At 39.1% G+C, this 18,574-nt stretch overlaps 1 protein-coding gene across 8 annotated transcripts in view; it reads right to left on the reverse strand.

Moving 5' to 3' along the window:
- Nucleotides 1-18,574, reverse strand: part of STXBP4 (syntaxin binding protein 4) — a 182,102-nt gene that overhangs the window by 31,118 nt on the left and 132,410 nt on the right. For 7 of the 8 annotated variants that reach the window (XR_007146874.1, XR_007146877.1, XM_047832841.1 and 4 more), the window contains one exon: nucleotides 3,058-3,115. Coding sequence is in view for 5 of the 8 variants with exons in the window: in XM_047832841.1 (XP_047688797.1) it covers nucleotides 3,058-3,115 (58 nt within the window). In the remaining 3 variants the exon portion in view is untranslated. Of the gene's footprint in view, nucleotides 1-3,057; nucleotides 3,116-10,543; nucleotides 10,672-18,574 lie in introns of all 8 variants that reach the window. The other variant, XR_007146875.1, reaches the window with a different exon arrangement.

Raw genomic sequence — 18,574 nt, forward strand, 5'->3', positions numbered from 1 at the left:
GGAGAATTAAAGCCCAGAGAGCTTAAGTGAACATGTCTAAGATCGTTCAGCTATGCTGTGGAGACATCAGCATTTGGACCCAAGTGGCCTCGATATAAGAAGACAAGGAAGTATGTAACACTTATTAAGTAAAACTTTCATCAAGAATAGTTAAGCTAAAATACATGTTGGTGCTTGAATGGGGTCAACTTCTAGCAGAAAAACCTAACTCATGGCAAGCAGCTCATTCCTCCATGAGGCCAGGTAAAGAAAGAACTGGCATATTGTTAGGTTTTCCTATCTTCACTATGTGACCTTTCTAATCTCCAGGAGATAACTACTTATTCTTAGAACTAAGTTTCTGTTCTGCTATTTAAAAAAATGGATAAAGTATAGAGCTCTCCCCAAATCAAGATCTGTTTAAAATATCTTTCTTGTCACATGGAAACATACTATGTTAAAATGAGGACGTGGAGGTGGTAAAGCATGGGTGTGTGTGTGTGTTGGGGGGTGGCTTTACGTACCTTGGTTCTGCAATTTTGCTACCGTGTGGCCCTGATCAAGTTAGTCTCTTTTCCACATAGGGTCTCCAACTCTAATGGTGAGACACTGATACCCACCAGTGTCCTCTGGGGAACAAATCTATGTTATCATTTCTGTAATGCTTTCTTTGTAAGTCAAGATTAAGGTCAAGGAAGAGAATCAGCGGAGTTCCAAAGGGCAGGTTGAAGGGATGTATTTTCTATGCTGGAGTAGACTATATAAATGTAGCGTCTGTTTCTGTTCCTTCCACAGGACTGTGAGTTAGATCTGAAGGCAGACAAATGGCTTGTTTACCCTCTCTCTTCTCCTCTCCTTGGATGCTACTCTTCTTTGTAGCAGACATCAGACCAAGACTATTGTTCCAGTCCCCAAGGCACAGTGGCTTAAGCCAGCTGGGTACCAGGCAATGGGAAACACTCGCTTCCTCCTTGTCTTTATCTTAGTGACTGTGTCCTTAGTATCCTTTCCTCATATGGCACCAGTTAGGCTCTGACACTCAGCTTTGGGTGAGGATATACTGACAGCTGGCTGAGGCTAAGGAGTGCTCACAGGGTCCAGACTCATTTAGATATTTTTTCAAAGGCCTTTGAACCAGAACCCCAGTTAATAATGAATGCTAGTTTGCCTTCCTTTGATCTGGCATTTCTTTTTGGGGACTTTCTAGGAGACAGCCATGGCTGAAGAGACAGGATGCAGCTCACCACCACCATAATAGCATCCTAATAAGAGCCAAGTGGGGTCCACTCTCCACACCATTGGGAGAATTAAATGATGCAACGCATACAAAAATCCACCTAATATATGCCTGACTACTGAGCATCATCAGGCCGTGCTTTGTAAATGCTCATTTTCCTCTCCCCTCCATCTTTTCCCTTAATCATTACAAAGTAAGTATGAGAAAGAAACCCAGTGCAAACGTGAATGTGGTTTTCATTTTCCTGCCACCTCTACAGTATTATGATTCAAATCTTCCAGGAACTGAACACAGTTAACTTAGCATAGCAGGGGGCAACTTTCCTTCCAGAAGAGATAGGATTCTGGCAGTGAGCAGTATGGTACTAAATGTAATCTTTGCATGGGAATCCTGGGTCCTCTATTCCAAATGTCCCTTTCTCCACACATTATAAACTGTGCCTTTGCTTTATTAATTACTTTTTGCTAGGGACCACAAGAAAAAATATACATCACAAAAATGCTTTGCCAAGTTTATTCCTAGTTTTTTTCTCAATTCTTTTTAAGTATGGACTTTTGGGTTCTCAATGTTTTCAATGGTCATATGACTTTTTATGTTTTTCCCCACCAACAATTATGGGTTTCTCCGTACTGTAAATTAATAACGACTACTCAGCATCTACTGTGTTCCAAGTTCTATGCTAGGAGCATCACATTTAACAACTCTATGAAGTAGGCAATACTTCCCTTACTTTATGATGAGAAAACTGAGGTGAAGAGTGACATAGGAACCTGTGTAAAGTCACAGAGCTTGAGAATCAAAATTTGAATACTGCTTTGGAAAATACTTGCACACTTGAAAGGACATCAAGGACATACCTCCCTTTCCTCTCCAAATGCATAACAAGAACACATTACTAAAAAGGACAATCAAGGGAGTCTTTCAGGTGTCAGGAGTGTTTGGGATTCCCCTTTTTGATCTCGTAACACCACTTGTGACACGAAGGGAGCTAACCAGAACACAATGGAAGTAGATCAGACTGCGTTTCCAGGGTAAAGCTAACCAGTCCAGCTAGTACAGGTATTACTCTTGAGGCTTTCAAAGGCAGGTCTCTACTGCTGACAATCCTGCAGTGAAAAGACTTGGATTCTATTCTGGTTTGGTAATTTAGTAGCTATGGATTTTTGGGCAACTGCTCTAAGCTCTTATGTTGTCCATCCATAAAACACAAAATAAGGCCACATACTTCAAAAGATATTCTGAGAATCCACTGAAATAGAGTTTGTTCATATTATGCCTCATTTATCTCTTTAGTTGTTTACTTTTTGTCTTTCCCTACTGTTGTGTAAATTCCATGATATCAGAGAACCAGCCAGTATATTTTACTCCTGTATCTCCAAGGCATGGAACATTGCGTGGCATAGAGCAAATGCTCAAAATATATTTGCAGAATGAATGAACTGTGTACGTTGTAAAATATTAAAACTGCTGATTATTATTAACATTATTGAGTTTTAAGACATACAAAGTTGATTTTTTTCTTTAGATATTAACTTTTCATGAGTATTAATACTTTTAGCCAGAAGTGAATTCAGGCAGCCAACATTTAAGTTCAAATTATGATCCTGTTTCAACTTTTTGCTGTTTCCCTTGAAATAATTACTAGGGTTCCCCCCCCCCCAAAACAGTATCTGATATTAGCATTTAAATCACATGAAATGAAAATGGTGAGGCTTCATTTCTTGTTACTAATTTTTGTAACCTCCAAGAGGGTTTCTTGGTTTTGCTGATTATTCTGCAACTTCCAGGTTCTCTCCAGATGTGAAGAAAATTGCTTACTTGGTTGAGATGCTTGTACTTACTTGATGAAGTACTTGATTCCATCTGCTGTGTAAGCTTCCTCCCACCCATAAGGTAGACCTACAGTGAAAGGAAACCAAAAATACATTTAATAAGATGATAAAGATAACTTTATTTCCTGGATGCAAACTTCCCACATCTTTACAATTATTTGAGTACATTTCTCATACAAAATAATTTTCTAGAAGGGAGGAATTAAAACAATTCAGATGAGCTTTCCTACTCAGCATCTTTAGAACACAATAAATAAGTCTCGAACAGTTAACAATCTGCTTTAGTTGCATTAACTGGATTATGACTTGTCATTTACACGGGGTGAGCATTTTTGTCAGCAGGATTCAAGCACAAATTTTTGGTGCAGGGGATGGTTTTTGCCTGAAGGCAGAAGGATGGACAAGATGGCCCCTGCTTGTCTATTTTGGCTCAAAGTTTCCTTAATTGGCTCCCTTTACATTCTTTCAGCTCCACAGGGAATTGGTGCATGAGTGCCAGATCAGCAGGGACTTGAAAGCAGCTTCTGGACAAGACCAAATTCCTCGTGAAGGCTGAAAGTTTAGCAAAGTGATTTACAATGGATTGCAGCATTTTATTTTGTTAATTAAGATTTTGTGCATTAAACATAAACGGCCAAACAATTTGCTAAACGTAGCTTTCATTTCTGTAATGGGATTGAGTTAGTGAGCTATAAAGAAATGCAGATTGAAGTAAGCGAGAAATTATATGGCCGTATTTCTGTAAACGAGCACATTTGTGTCCTCATCATATCAAGACAACAGGCCCATGTTGAGGTAGCCACATTCTCTTATATTCCAGCTATGGCTGGTACCCCTCTAGAACAATATGGTTTTATCCCTCTGCTGCATCCATCCCTGCATACCGCTCAGGATTTTAACTGACCTTTTGGGTCAGTCCTTTGATCCTGGCTTGTCATGGATCCACTGCTGGGTATAATATACACAGACGCACTAAAGAACAGACTCCATGATTCAGGGAGCCAACTTCTTTGGAAAGTAACTGAGCTATCACAACAAACCATTAGGTTTCACCCCCCCCCCCCCCCCCCCCGCCGCCCCAAGTCTCATCATAAGGAGAGGAAAAAGGCACAACAAATAATTATTTAAATGAAATAAAACCTTATTCTATTTCTTTTTTTTAAATAATTTTTAAAAAGTTTTTATTTTATTTTTGAGAGAGAGAGAGAGACAGTGTGAGCAGGGAAGGGGCAGAGAGAGAGAGGGAGACACAGAATCTGAAGCAGGCTCTAGGCTCTGAGCTGTTAGCACAGAGCCTGACGTGGGGCTCAAACTCACAAGCTGTGAGATTATGGCCTGAGCTGAAGTTTGACACTTAATCGATTGAACCACCCAGGTGCCTCCACCTTACTCTATTTCTTCAAGAATATTCTATTTGTTTATTTATTTTGACAGAGAGAAAGAGAGAGAGAAAACACATGCGCACGAGCAGGGGAGGAGTAGGGAGAGAGGGAGAGAGAGAATCCCAAGCAGGCTCTGAGCTGTCAGCACAGAACCTGACATGGGGCTTGATTCCCATGAACCATGAGATCATGACCTAAGCGGAAACCAAGAGTCAGACGCCCAACCAACTGAGCTACCCAAGCGCCCAAAGAATATTCTTTGAGAATAGTTCTGGGGATGTTGTTTTTATAACTAGGGAAAACAAAACAAGCTTTATTAAATTATATCTATTTCCGGGCCATTAACACAAGTTATATAAAATGAGACCTTGGCTAAAAAATTCTGCAACTGTTTCCTTTGTAGATTAACTCAGGCCACCTAGGAGTTTCTTTTCTCTCTTAGTGAATAAGTATTCCTATTTGAAGTAGAAAATAAGCATTTCTGGGAACTCAGCATAAGCAAATGACTAGCTTCTTACAAGTCCCTGAAGTGACACTGTGTCCGTCTCTGTCAGTAGCACGTGCCCAGCCAGACAGGCCATAACAACTGCTGCTGCACAGGTTCAAGTAGATTTATTTTCTTTTTTCACACTTCCTGCATTTTTGCTACAGATCACTTTACTGATCACTAACAACCACCTGACCTGCAGGGAAGAATGTCATGACTGTACATAAGAGCTTCAATAAAATGCTCAGAAATACAAGGATATCTGGTCAGTAAGGCAAAGGCAGCTAAAAAGTTAAGTAGAAAGTCATTCTAATATGACTAAGGTTTTTGTCCAAATGATTTGTTTGTCCAACGCTCATATCTGTACCTGTAGACTTTAAGGCACAGATTTTTTCTTTCATGAAAAGGAGACAAAATGTACACTTTAGTATCTTTTAACCCATAGCATCATTTAAAAATCGAGATTGACATTGGAGTACCACACATTCCCTATCAGAATAGGATTCCTGCCCTGATTATTTTCTTCCAATTATTAAACAAGGAATATAACCTCATAACAGACTCATTAAAAGTACTAGTCCATATTCATTTTAGTCACTATGGTTTTTGAATGACTACAGCCATAAAGATATTCTTATGGGTTAAATAATATGTATAGTTTATTTTAGGATAAATTCTCTGTTCTGAAAAAAGTAAGCATTTCTTTTTAGAAGAGTGAATGGTTTCTTCTTTTTCATGCAGCTCCTATAATCTGAAAAACAGAACTGGAGACTTAAATGGATAGTAGCAATCTCTCAGTGATCATTCAGTAGTAGAAAACACAATTGCTGTCTAATTATAAACTGAAAAGCACAATATTGATAAACCAAATAGCTTACTTTATATGAAAAGAGCACTTTTGCTTTCCAGAAGCTTGTATACTTATGATGGCCTCAGTTTTCCATTAGTAAAAGATTTCATTTCTTCATAATAAGTGATTTGGGCAAAATCACAACATGATCTAAATACTTTTTAATAATAATTATTATTCCAAGGCATTAAATTTTTTTCTCCATTTCCCCATTTGCTTTATACTTGTAAATATATAATGTTTCTATTTTTCATTTCATATCTGTCTTAAAACTTTTATGACAACCATAATAACTTGGAATTATTTCTGATTGGAAGTATTCGTCTATGCACCCTTACATAACATTCTTTCCATCAGAGATCATCTGTTCCCAATCAACCACTTCGTGGGGATGACTCCAAAATCTTCATGAGTATCTTGCCAAAGTAAGAGTATTGTACATATTTAGCTGTTGCCTAAGACTCAACATATCTAAAACTAAACTCATGGTGTTTTCATACAAACTAGTTTCCTTCCAATTTTCCAGTCTATTTAGGTAATGAGATTCTCTTCGTTACATTGGGCCCATTCATCAAATATTTATCAATCATTTATTATATGTTCAGTATTTTACTTTGTGTTCAGTATGTGATGATGAACAAATAAACATTGACCTTGAGCTTATGGAGCTTTAAGAAATAAGCACAATGAAGACCTCATTCAAAACGGAAAGAAGTACAACGGGAGAAAAGTGTTGAATACTGTGGAAAAGTAACTTACAGTTACTAACACACAAAGAACTACAAATCACTAGGAACAAGGCCAATGACAAAGAGAAGTCTGTGGAACATGTGAAACATTCAGGACACAGGAACTCACTCTTAATGAGACAAATATAAATTAAACTTTTATGAGATGCCATGTACATCATGTTAGCAGACATTTAAAAAGTTGTTTAAACAAGACACTGTGTTGGGAATGTGAAGAGACAGTCATTCTCATACTGATGGTAGTATAAATTGATAACGTATTTATGGAAACCTGTCAATATCTATACAAAATCGTAAATGCTAAAATAATAACAGTGGACATTTATTGAGTGGTTATGTGCTAGACATTGCTACAAGCACTTCACATGTACCAACTCTCTTAGCCTCACTGCAATTTTAAGAGAGGGGCTGCTATCATACCCATTTTGCAAATGAGGAAACTGAGGCACAGAAAGGTGAAATCATTTGCCCAAGTGACACAGCTGGCAGGTGGTAGAGCCCAGACTCCTAACCACTATCCTGAATCTCCATGTACCATTTAATCTAGCAATTCTTCCAGGAATTTAGCCTACAGATATGTTTTATGTACAAGATTATTAATTGTTTAAAAAAAAAAAAAGGACTGGAAATAATCTAACCACCAATGGGGACTGACTAAAGACCATATAGCCAGATAATGGGATATTGTCCAGCTGTGAAAAAGAATGAGGACGTAATTTATGTACCAATTTGGGTAGGGGGTGTGGGATGAAGGAAGAATCTCTGGAGGAGCTGGAGTTCAGGAGGTATGGACATGGAGAAGAACACTCGAGGCTGAGCAAACGGCATGTGCAAAGGCTCTGGGGAATGGGAAAAACCTGGCACCTCTGAGGAACTGAGAGATCCTTGTTGCTGGAGTGTAGTGAATGAAGGAGGGGAGAGTGAGACAAGATTTGGCTGGACAGACAAGCAAATAGGACTGTGCCGGGTTTTGCAGGGCATGTTAAAATTGTTTGAATGTTTCTTAAAAAAGAAGCAGGAGATCTGCTTCTCATTAAGATGAGGAAAACTGCAAAGAATGTTGCTCCCACCATATGTGGGGAAAAGCTGCAAAAACTAAAAAATATAATAATTTTTTCTGAGTCCCTTAGAGACTGAATTCCTCACCTGAGCTGACCCTGAAGTGAACTGAATTCCAAAGGGGTATGAGCCCCTCTGAGAAAAGATGGGACACATGAACTTTTCCCTCTTGGCACAGCACAGCAAGAAATGTTGCCATCAGAGTGGGCAAGAGGAAAACATCTAAAATTATAACAAATTTGTGAGGCCTGATTATGGGCTAGCATGATAGTTTGTAGTATTCCTGGGAGCCCCCTACACAAGGAGAATCTGCTCTCCCTAAACAGCTCCTTGCTTACGAGAAAGACTGGGGGTGGACAGGAGACCTGAGAGAGCCCCTGAGTGGTGCAGGCTCATGTAGGACCTACAAAGTTTTGAGGGTGGAGCAGGTGTTCCATCCATGTTCTGCTCCTCGCATGAGTATAAGACAGTCATCAGCTGCTATAGGGGACAAGCATAAAACCTGTGGAGCCCTGGACCCTCTCTGATATGAGGGAATAGTTGGCTGCTGCTGGGGAAAAGGCAAGAGATACTCCCCACCTTGGATAGGACACTGAATGACACAAAGCAAAAGTCATCTGTTCTTGAGGGAGGGGTAAGAAGTTGTCAGACCCCCAGTCCCTGCCCAGATTCCAGGAAAACTTGGTTTGTCCTGGTGGGGGCCTGGGGCAGGATGCTATAGAAAACCTGATGTCTTCATCCTGCAGTAACACTAAGTCACTGGAGGGGCGAGGGCAGGAAACCTTTCAAATCCAGAATCCTACACTGATACAAAGTGGAGTCTGACTTCCACAAGGAGAGGGGCAGGAAGCCTACTTGAGCACTGAGTAGGAGGTAGTGTTGTTTACTGCTGGGGAGGGACAGGAAGGCTGACGAAGTCCCTTCCCTGTGACTTGGGCACAGTTCCTACTAAGCCAGAGACTGGAGTAGGAAAACCAAGAGCCTCTCCCTCACCCTCACTCCCCCACATTCACCTCTAACCTTGCACTGAGCAAAAAGCAACAGCCATCTACTTATGGGGGAGGACAAGGGAGCAGCCATTAAACATCCACTGTGATGCACATAGAGCCTACTTCCTGTCAGCTGAGGATGGAGCAGGAACACTGAGAAAAACCCTCCCACATTCTGTACTTTACATAAGCACAAGAGAGTGGCAGACAACCACTGGAGAACTCTAAACTCAGTTTAACTCCAGAAACAAAATGCAAACCCAGCTTGCCTACTAATGAGACCGAATCCTTCCCCAAGCCCCGGCCCCCACCACACTAATGGCCTGACAGAGATGAGACAGGCTCACTTCTGGGCTTAAATAATATTCATCCCAGTGTTTATGGTTTTGTACATTCAATGTCTGACACTGAATCAAAATTGTGAGACACCTAGGAAAAAGCAAGAGAAAAAATATAGATCCATTGACAAAAGATAAAACTACCAACAGCACCAGATCCAGGGATAAATAAAATATTGCACTTTAAAATAATTATGATTATACACTAAAAGATCTAATGGAATCTAGTGAATTAAGGTTGTATAACCTGTGGCAATGCTCATTACTTATGTATATTATGCAGAAGGTGGGTGAGTGAGCTTGTGGAGGCCCAGAGTCTTGTGAAATAGTGGGACAGAAGGACAGACGGCCATGTGAATTGAAGGGATTTGTAAGAATGATTGGAATAATGGGTCCCGGACTATAAACTGAATGAGAAGACAAGTGAAAACTACTGTGGAGGCTGAAGGATAGAGAAGACAGACAGGAGGTCTCACTGAGGACAACAGAGCACATAATGAGCTGGAAAGGTGGGAGGTTTGAGTGGGAGAACAGGGAGTTTGAACCACTATCTGCTGATGCCAAGGTTCTTGGGGAAAGTGGAGGACCGCAGTAAAATGGGAAAAAAGGGCAGTGGACAAAAGAACTGAAAAGTAAAGGTGGTGGCCACCACACATAGACATTGGCAGTTGGGTGGGGAGAAAACTGGAGAATGAACATCTGAGAATAAAATAAAGACAATACCATCAATCTCAGACAGAGGTCAAACAGAGCCACATTTACTTGAAAAACACTTGCTATGTAATTGTTATAAAAGCTCAGATACAATTTACTTCTAGGATCTCATATATTGAGAGGAAGCGATGGGGGTGGGGGGGAGTATGGGGAAGGGAAGGGAAAACAGAAGGAGAAAGAGAGATCTCCAACTCATAATAAGGTTTCCCTAAAGAATACGACATTCATCACATAGTGGAATTTTCACTTGTAGTCAGTAAATTCGAATCTGTATGTAATGTTCTTCAATGACAAGTTGAATAACCATGGAAAAATAATAATCATGGGGAGTCTCAACTTTCTCATCTACAGTATATAGTAGTGATAATAGTAGTTGTCTTGCCTAGGGGTTATCATGAGACTCCTATTAGATAATATAACTGTACAATGATGTACAAAAAGAAGACCATTATTAGGCATAGTAATGAAAATAAAAGCCCCTTCTTCAGAGCTTATGGATCCGGAGATATAGAGTAACAGATGCTTAATATAAAAAATAAGCGTTTAAATTAACTACAGGGGAAACCTCCATTAAGGTGTAGGTATAGTTTCTACAATCCTCTTCTTAATACAGGAAGTTATATCATCTCTATTTCACTCATGATAACATGCATTGAGTGGTGTGATGGCAAATGTTTAACATCCAGCTCTTGGGGGGTGGGGGAGCCCTCATTTATAGCAGTTGCTGATCTCTCTACTATAAAATACTCCTACCACAATGGATTTCAAGCTACTAATGTAATGTCACTGCCTACAGGGCTGTGTTGTGTTCCCAGACATAACATACACAAATAACCTCAAGAACAAAGACGATAGTACATGGTAGGAAAATAACTAGAAAGCGGTGAGTTTCGAGTATTTATTACCTTTTCTTTTAATGTAACTTACTTTACAGTTTAAACAGTTTTATTTTTAATAATGACTCTGTTTGATAGTCAGCACACAAAATTCTTGCAAGCCAGTACTAGCCAGCTCCAATATAACCACTGTGGAACCCATCTCTTAACTCCTTAGTCCTAAAAGACAGAAAGTTCCAAAAATCAAAGGATAGAAATACCATTTTGTCCATTAGGTGATTACATGAAACTGCTATCAGCCTAGTCTAATGATGTGGAGAATCACTGCCCTAACAGTAAACTATGTATTAATCAAATGTTTACACAGAGTTTTCTATGTGCCTGACATTCTTCCTAATATCTCAGAAACTTAATTCACTGTATCCTCATCACAACCCTGTGCGATAGGTGCTTTATTAACCTTATTTTACAAGAGGAAGCTGAGGGGTACAGAGGTTTAAGTAGCGCGCCCATTGTCACACTGCTAATAAATGGTGTAGTCACAATTTGAACCCAAGCAATCTGGTGCTACAGCCTGTGCTTTTCACCATTGCTGCACAGCTTCCATTTCCCTAATGCCTGGGTTCATTGCCCTTGCCAATGATCAATATTTCAAAATGGTCAAATAATATCTTTGCCTAACTTTTTGAAGAACAACAATAACAAAAAGAGAAAACAAAACTCCCATATCTCAATTTCTGCATTATTACCCATAGAAATGCTCTTTTGAAAGGAACTGAAATAATTTTTAGGCTTGAACACAAAGCAGTCTATTTTAGAGACATTTTATGTTAGATTTACGATTGTACAAGTTAATTTGTAGGTCTGAATCACAGTGCCGATTTTAAAAGAATTACTAGCTAATTTTACTATGAAAAAGGAATCTGTTATACTGAGAGATGATTGTAATCTAAAAATAACCAAATAATGCAATATTTTAAATTTAAAAGTAATTTCTAAGGAAATAATTTTTTAAAAAACTATTAATTTCTTGAACTATGCTTTAAACACTCATTGAAATTAGAGTTGCATAAACACTGTAAACACACATAATTTTGGACCCATGGCTTGAGTTTTTACCACACGGTTACATATGTCATTTAAACAAGCAAAAAATCAAAATAAAAATAAAAGCAAATGACATGTCTAAAGTAGAAAGATTTTATAGCTTTCTATATTTGCAGGTCTCAACTTCAGAAGTTGAAATGCTAACATAATTATGGGACTGCAAACTGGTATAGCCACTCTGGAGAACGGTATGGAGGTTCCTTAAAAAAATTAAAAATAGAGCTACCCTATGACCCAGCAATTGCAGGACTAGGTATTTATCCAAAGGATACAAAAATGCTGATTTGAAGGGGCACATGCACCCCAATGTTTGTAGCAGCACTATCAACAATAGCCAAATTATGGAAAGAGCCCAAATGTCTATCAACTGATGAATGGATAAAGAAAATGTGGTATCTGTATATATACATACAACATATGTCTACACACGCGCGCACGTGCGCGCGTGCACACACACACACACACACACACACACACACACACTGGAATATTACTCTGTGATCAAAAAGAATGAAATCTTGCCATTTGCAACAATGTGGATGGAACTAGAGTATATTATGCTAAGCAAAATAAGTCAGAGAAAGATAAATATTATATGATGTTACTCATGTGTGGATTTTAAAAAACAAGACAGATGGAACATAGGGGAAGGGAAGGAAAAATAAAATAAAAACAGAGAGGGAGGCAAACTATAAGAGACTCTTAAATACAGAGAACAAACTCAGGGTTGCTGGAGGGGTGTTGGTGGGAGATGGGCATTGAGGAGGGCACTTGTTGGGATGAGCACTGGGTGTTGTAAGTAAGTAATGAATCACTGGGTTCTACTCCTAAAACCAATACTATACTATATGTTCACTAGTTTGGATTTAATTTTTTTTTAACATTTGTATTTATTTTTGAGACAGAGAGAGACACAGCATGAACAGGGGAGGGTCAGAGAGAGAGGGAGACACAGAATCTGAAACAGGCTCCAGGCTCTGAGCTGTCAGCACAGAGCCCGACGCGGGGCTCAAACTCATGGACCTGAGCAGAAGTCAGATGCTCAACCAACTGAGCCACCCAGGCGCCCCTCACTAGTTTGGATTTAAATAAAATTTTAAAAAATTAAAAAAAAGAAATGCTAACATTATTAGATATAAGCTATTTCTAGATAGAAGTCACTCACTAAGCAAGTTAAAAGGCCGTAATATCATCATGGTAAAAGTATTCCCAGAGGTTAGTTAGTGGTTCCCTGTCCTCTTTATCTTGTTGTCTCCATTTCTGGGCAAATAAATACTACCCTAACATCCATTTAATAGGATGGAAAAAGAGAACATTCATTCTCCACATATCTCTTCTCAACAGATACAAAACTCAGTATATTTTTACATTTGGAAGTCTTTTACCTCCAGTTAAAACCATGGGGTCCAGATATTTTAAGAAGCCAGCTTAAAAGTTCGTTCTTACACTGCTATCTCTCATCTCATGACTGAGACTCAAGATAAGAACACAGGATTCTACTGGCAAATATCTCTGGGCATTTATACAATGTTGGGGGGAATGGTCTGATTTAGGTTTGTATTGCTTAAAATCAATGACATACAATGGACTTCATTACAGGCACCAATATAACTTAGCGTAAAACTTTCTGAGGCTATCCTCACTATACTGGGAGGTCTTTCTCTGCATTATCAGTCTAAACAGATGATGTGGGGTCTGGAGAGGGGAGTTTCCTAATTCCTTTTAGTGTATGAAGGTAAACAGGATTTCTTTAAAGCAAGGTTGTTATTAGAGTAGTCAACATATTAAGAGGTTAGTGGCTGCTGAACATGAATTAAGGGACCTACTAGAAGGGGAAAAAAATGAACTGCACCTTCTTTTTTCTACTCCATTCAGGAAAACTGGTTTCGTGAATAGAGGGGTAAAGTTGCTGTCAAGTAAGCTTGATAGTCACTAGTTAAGAATAACAGCAGAATGTTGGGTCGTCCAAAATAGATACCACTATTTGCCTGCAACTAACAGGTTGCCTGAGAGTAAGAGGCAAACAGACTTGATCTAAGAAAACAGGAACAGCAGTTTACGTCAAAATGCTAGATGCAAACTGACAGAGAAATAAGTATACTTCTTAAAGTGATTTAATGAGTACAATGGAATGTCTTCAGCATCTTACTACCACAACATATGTATAAAAGTATCCCATATGAGAATACTGGAATTCTAGAAATTATGTATTTTGGAAGTGAGCTTTTGAGAAAACATACTTACTGTTCATGGTTAAGTTTTCTTATAAACTTAGCAGCCTAAGGCAATATCCAGTTATTAGCTGACAGTCCTTCAGGTTGGAAGTCTGGCACGGCATGACTGGGTTCTCTGCTCAGGGCATTAAAACTGAAATCTGGGTGGGATGCCTGGGTGGCTCAGTTAAGTGTCCGACTTTGGCTCAGGTCATGATCTCACGGTTCGTGGGTTTGAGTCCCGCCTTGGGCTCTATGCTGACAGCTCAGAGCCTGGAGCCTGCTTCGGATTTTGTGTCTTCCTTTCCCTCTGCCTCTCCCCTGCGTGTACTCTGTCTCTGTCTCTCTCTCTCAAAAATGAATAAACATAAAAAAAAACAAAACCCTGAAATCAGGGTGTTAGCTGATATTGTTTTCATCGTGAGATTCTGGGGGAAAATTTGCTTCCAAATTCATTTTTGTTGTTGGCAAAATTCAGTTCCTTGCAGCTGTAGGACTCAGGTCCTCATTTTCTTGTGGGATGTCACTTGGGGATCATTCTCAGAGAGCTCAGATGTAGATGGCATTCCTTGCCATGTGACTCCCTCCATCTTCAAGCTAGCAACAGCAAGCAGCATCTTTTTCATGCTTTCAATCTGACTTCTATTTGATTTCTAGACTCAGATTTTTTTATTAAAAAAAAGTTTTTTTTAATGTTTATTTAATTTTGACAGAGAGAGAGAGCATGAGTGGGGGGAGGGGCAGAGAGAGAGGGAGACACAGAATCTGAAGCAGGCTCCAGGTTCTGCGCTGTCAGCACAAAGCCCGACGCGGGGCTCGAACTCACAGACCACGAAATCATGACCTGAGCTGAAGTCGGATGCTCACCCAGGCGCCCCTCTAGACTCAGATTTAACGGGCTTGTGTGATTAGGTCTCCCTGAATAATCTCTCTGTTTTAAGGTCAACTAATTATATATGCAAAATCTCTTCACAGCAGCACCTAGATTAGTATTTGGTTGAATAACTGGTAGAAAGTGTGTATATACCAGTGGCCAGGAATTTGGGGGAACATCTTAGAATTCTGTCTATCACAATGCTCATATTATTTATTTCATATAATGTCTAAATCAGAGGTGTGACACTCTTTTGTCCCCAGGAAGGGAAATGTCACTGATAAAAACATATCAAAGGCAATAAATTTAAAAAAACTTCACAACTAATTTCAGTTTCATTTTCAAAGGAGATGTATAAAATATCAATAATCTATAATTTAAATTAGTCATGGGATTATCAACTTTTCTTCCCAATAAGTTTAGAAAACTAAAAAATAGTTTTGTCTTTTACTGTGTAGTCAGGCAAAGCAAGAATTAGAAGAGAAAGGGGAAGAAAAAGAGAAGTAAGCAAGAGAGAGGCCAGAGGGTAGGAAAAGATGATGAAGAGATGAAAAACAAAAAAAAATGCTTACTGCTCCTAACAAAATTGGCTATGAAACCTTTATAAGTGTATGTATAATTATAGACCATATTTTTGAAAAGTGTAAGAGATAGATAAAAGGGATTAGGACAGGTTACATTTAAGCACAGTTAAGTTTGGCAGGTAAATGGGTTTGGACATGGTGGTCTTGAATCTCCAGATCCCATCTCTCAACTTGATTTGGAATCTCACCCAAGCTGGTCCGGCCAGTCAAAATCTCCCTCACCACTTGTCCAGCATGGTAACCTCCCAACAGTCTCAGCCGTGCTGCTGGCTCCTTAAATGCCTAGACCCTGGATCTGTCAGAAACTTAAGCTCAACACTTTTTCTACTCACATTTACTGAGTGCTTACTATCCAAGGCTTGGAGAATGGCGACCAGATTCAGAGCAGTGCCTCACACACACATACACTGGGCACTCAAGAAGTACTTGTTGACTCACTATAGAAATTTGCCTCCAATGAAGGCTGATGGTTCAGTGAATCCCGCACATATTTGAAATTCTACTGTTGTTCTAAGGTCTTTGTACTCATCAGGGGAACTTTATCACAAATATTTGCACAACTGTTATTTGTAGGTTTTGACAATGGGGTAGTGGAGGACCATCAGATAGGCAATTTTGCAAACACTGTCATAGATCAGATGAAATTAAATCAAGGCCATTGATGTTTCCCACCCTGAGGATAAATAATGTACCTCTAAGCATCACTAATTCCTAATTATGTAGCATTTTGCTGTTAACATCCTTGTCTTTAAATTAAAAAAAAAAAGTTTACCTGGAAATCTGTTAAGGATCTCAGGTAAAATTTGAATAAATTGTAAAAACAAAACTTTTAGATATTTGCCTCCAAGATTTGACTTTTTATTAAACATATTTTTTAAAAAATAGATTTAAAGAAAAGCAGTAAAAACACCTTTGTAGAGCAGGGGAATTTTCAAATAATAACTTCCTTGCAGTCAGATAAACTCATTATGAATGAACTTATGAAGGTGAGTTACAAACTCAAATAAAAGTGGTTTGAACTTTGCCTTTTCTCCTCTGCAAAGAAGGTAAGTTCTCACAGCATAATTACCATTAAAAAAATTTTTTTTTCCAACCCATAGTATAGCATTCAAGACCCTTTCAAAACACATATCCATGAAAGGACACATACTTGAATGTTCATATGAGTTTTCAGAGTAGCCCCAATTCAGATGTCCATCAATTAAGTGATGAGATAAGTAAGTTGTAGATTATCAGTCCAATGGAATATCACTCAGCAATATTGATAACTGACACAAACAACACCATGGATTAATCTCAAAAGCACTATACTAAGTAGAAGATGCTACATGCTTATAGTCTAATATGAAATTTTATAAAAGGTAAAATTATAGTGACAGAAAGCAGATGAGGGGCTTCCTGGGAAATAATGGAGGAGACTGATTACACAGGAGCACATGAGAAAGTTCTGGAGTCACGGGAGGTGTTATGTAACTATATACATTGTCAGAACACAATGACTTGTACACTTACATTTTATTGTATATAAATTACACCTCTTAGTTTAAAGGAGCAGAGGGAATCTCAAAGCAGTAGCATGAACAACCCCATTAAAAAAAAGACACTTTAAAAATATGGCTCCAATCTTTGTTTCCATCTTCACGTCCTATCAATCCAATCTACTGTCTAGGCTCAGAACTATTTCTTGGAACGTTATGTCCATCTTTCCCTCTATGCTTTTCCAGATAACTGTTCTTTCTACCTGGAATGCTCATTAATATGGAATACAGTCACTCAGTAACCACTTTTGAATGAATTTTAAAGACCATAGTCATGTACCAGAGTCTCTTTGTCCAGCTATAGGCAGGTCTCTGATTTAGAAATTTTCATTTGGGAAGTCTATCAAGAATTTTTTCATTTGATGGAAAACTTACATACAATGGAATGCACAAATCTTAAGTGCACATTTACTGAATTTTGACTAATGCCAACAGCTGTGTAACCTCAAACCCTTTCAAGATATAGAACATTACCATCACCCCAGAAAGGACCCTTTCCAGTGAATCCCTACCACCATACTCCCAGAGGCTAATTCTGTTTCAGTTAACAAAAATAAATTTTTTTAACATTTACTCATTTTTGAGAGAGTTCAAGCGTGAATGGGGAAGGGGCGGAGAGAGAGGGAAACACAGAGTCTGAAGCAGGCTCTAGGCTCTGAGCTGTCAGCACAGAGCCTGATGTAGGGGTTAAACCCACAAACTGTGAGATCATGACCTGAGCCGAAGTTGGCCACTTAACTGACTGAGCCATCCAGGTAACCCGACTGTTTCAGTTTTTAAAAATTTTTTTTAATGTTTATTTATTTTTGAGAGAGAGAGAGAGAGAGAGAGAGAGAGAACGAGTGGGGGAGGGGTAGAGAGAGAGAGGGAGACACAAAATCCAAAGCAGGCTCCAGGCTCTGAGCTGTCAGCACAGAGCCTGATGCGGGGCTTGAACTCAGGAACCATGAGATCATGACCTGAGCCAAGGTTGGACACTTAACCAAGTGAGCCACCCAGGTGCCCCATGAAAAGATATAATTTTTAATTTTTCAATTTCTATAGTTTTAAAAAATGATTTATATTTCTTTGCTTAGAAAGCCAGTCTTTGCATTGATTGTGAGTGTATTTTCCTGCACATAGTTATAACAGACATTAAAGTCCTTGTACCAACATCTGGGTCTTCTGGGATTTGACCTCTGTTCTTTGTCTTTTCTTTTGAAAAACAAACAAAAAAACCCAAACATTTAAATTCCTGTTTGTTTTTGCACTGGGTAATTTTAGTGTACATTCTGGAAATTATGAAAGTTAATTTGTGGAAACTATAAATTCTGTTATATTACTCTGAAGAGGACTGGTTGGACTCAAGCTATACCATCTATCTCTTGGGCAGTGGCTCAAATCTCAGTTCAATTTTTTTTTTCACCCTTGGCTGGGCTGTTGCAATCTTCCCTGCACTTGTATAGTCTGGGTTTAGCCAGAGACTTGGGCCAAGGTTATACATGGAATTTGAAATTCCCTATATCTGGCTGTGTCCTCTCTGAGCTTTCTCCCTTCACTTTCCAACAGAAGTAGTTGCCCCAAACTTCATCCTCTAGTCCAATTGGTCATTAAGACTGTAGGTTATCAGAATTTTACTGCCCTATAGGACCTGCTAAGGCTTGGAGTAGGTGAGGCAAGGGAGGTGTCCAGGGCGCAAAATTTCAGGAGGCTTTAATTCCTAGGCTCGCACAAATGCTGAGTCAGCACCCAAGACCTGGGTGGGGATGGGGGGGTGAGGGGGGCACCTAGGTTGCCTTGCTTGCCTTACCCTAATCCCAGCCCTGA

This window comes from Prionailurus viverrinus, chromosome E1 (assembly GCF_022837055.1).
Source record: "Prionailurus viverrinus isolate Anna chromosome E1, UM_Priviv_1.0, whole genome shotgun sequence".
Taxonomy (NCBI): domain Eukaryota; kingdom Metazoa; phylum Chordata; class Mammalia; order Carnivora; family Felidae; genus Prionailurus; species Prionailurus viverrinus.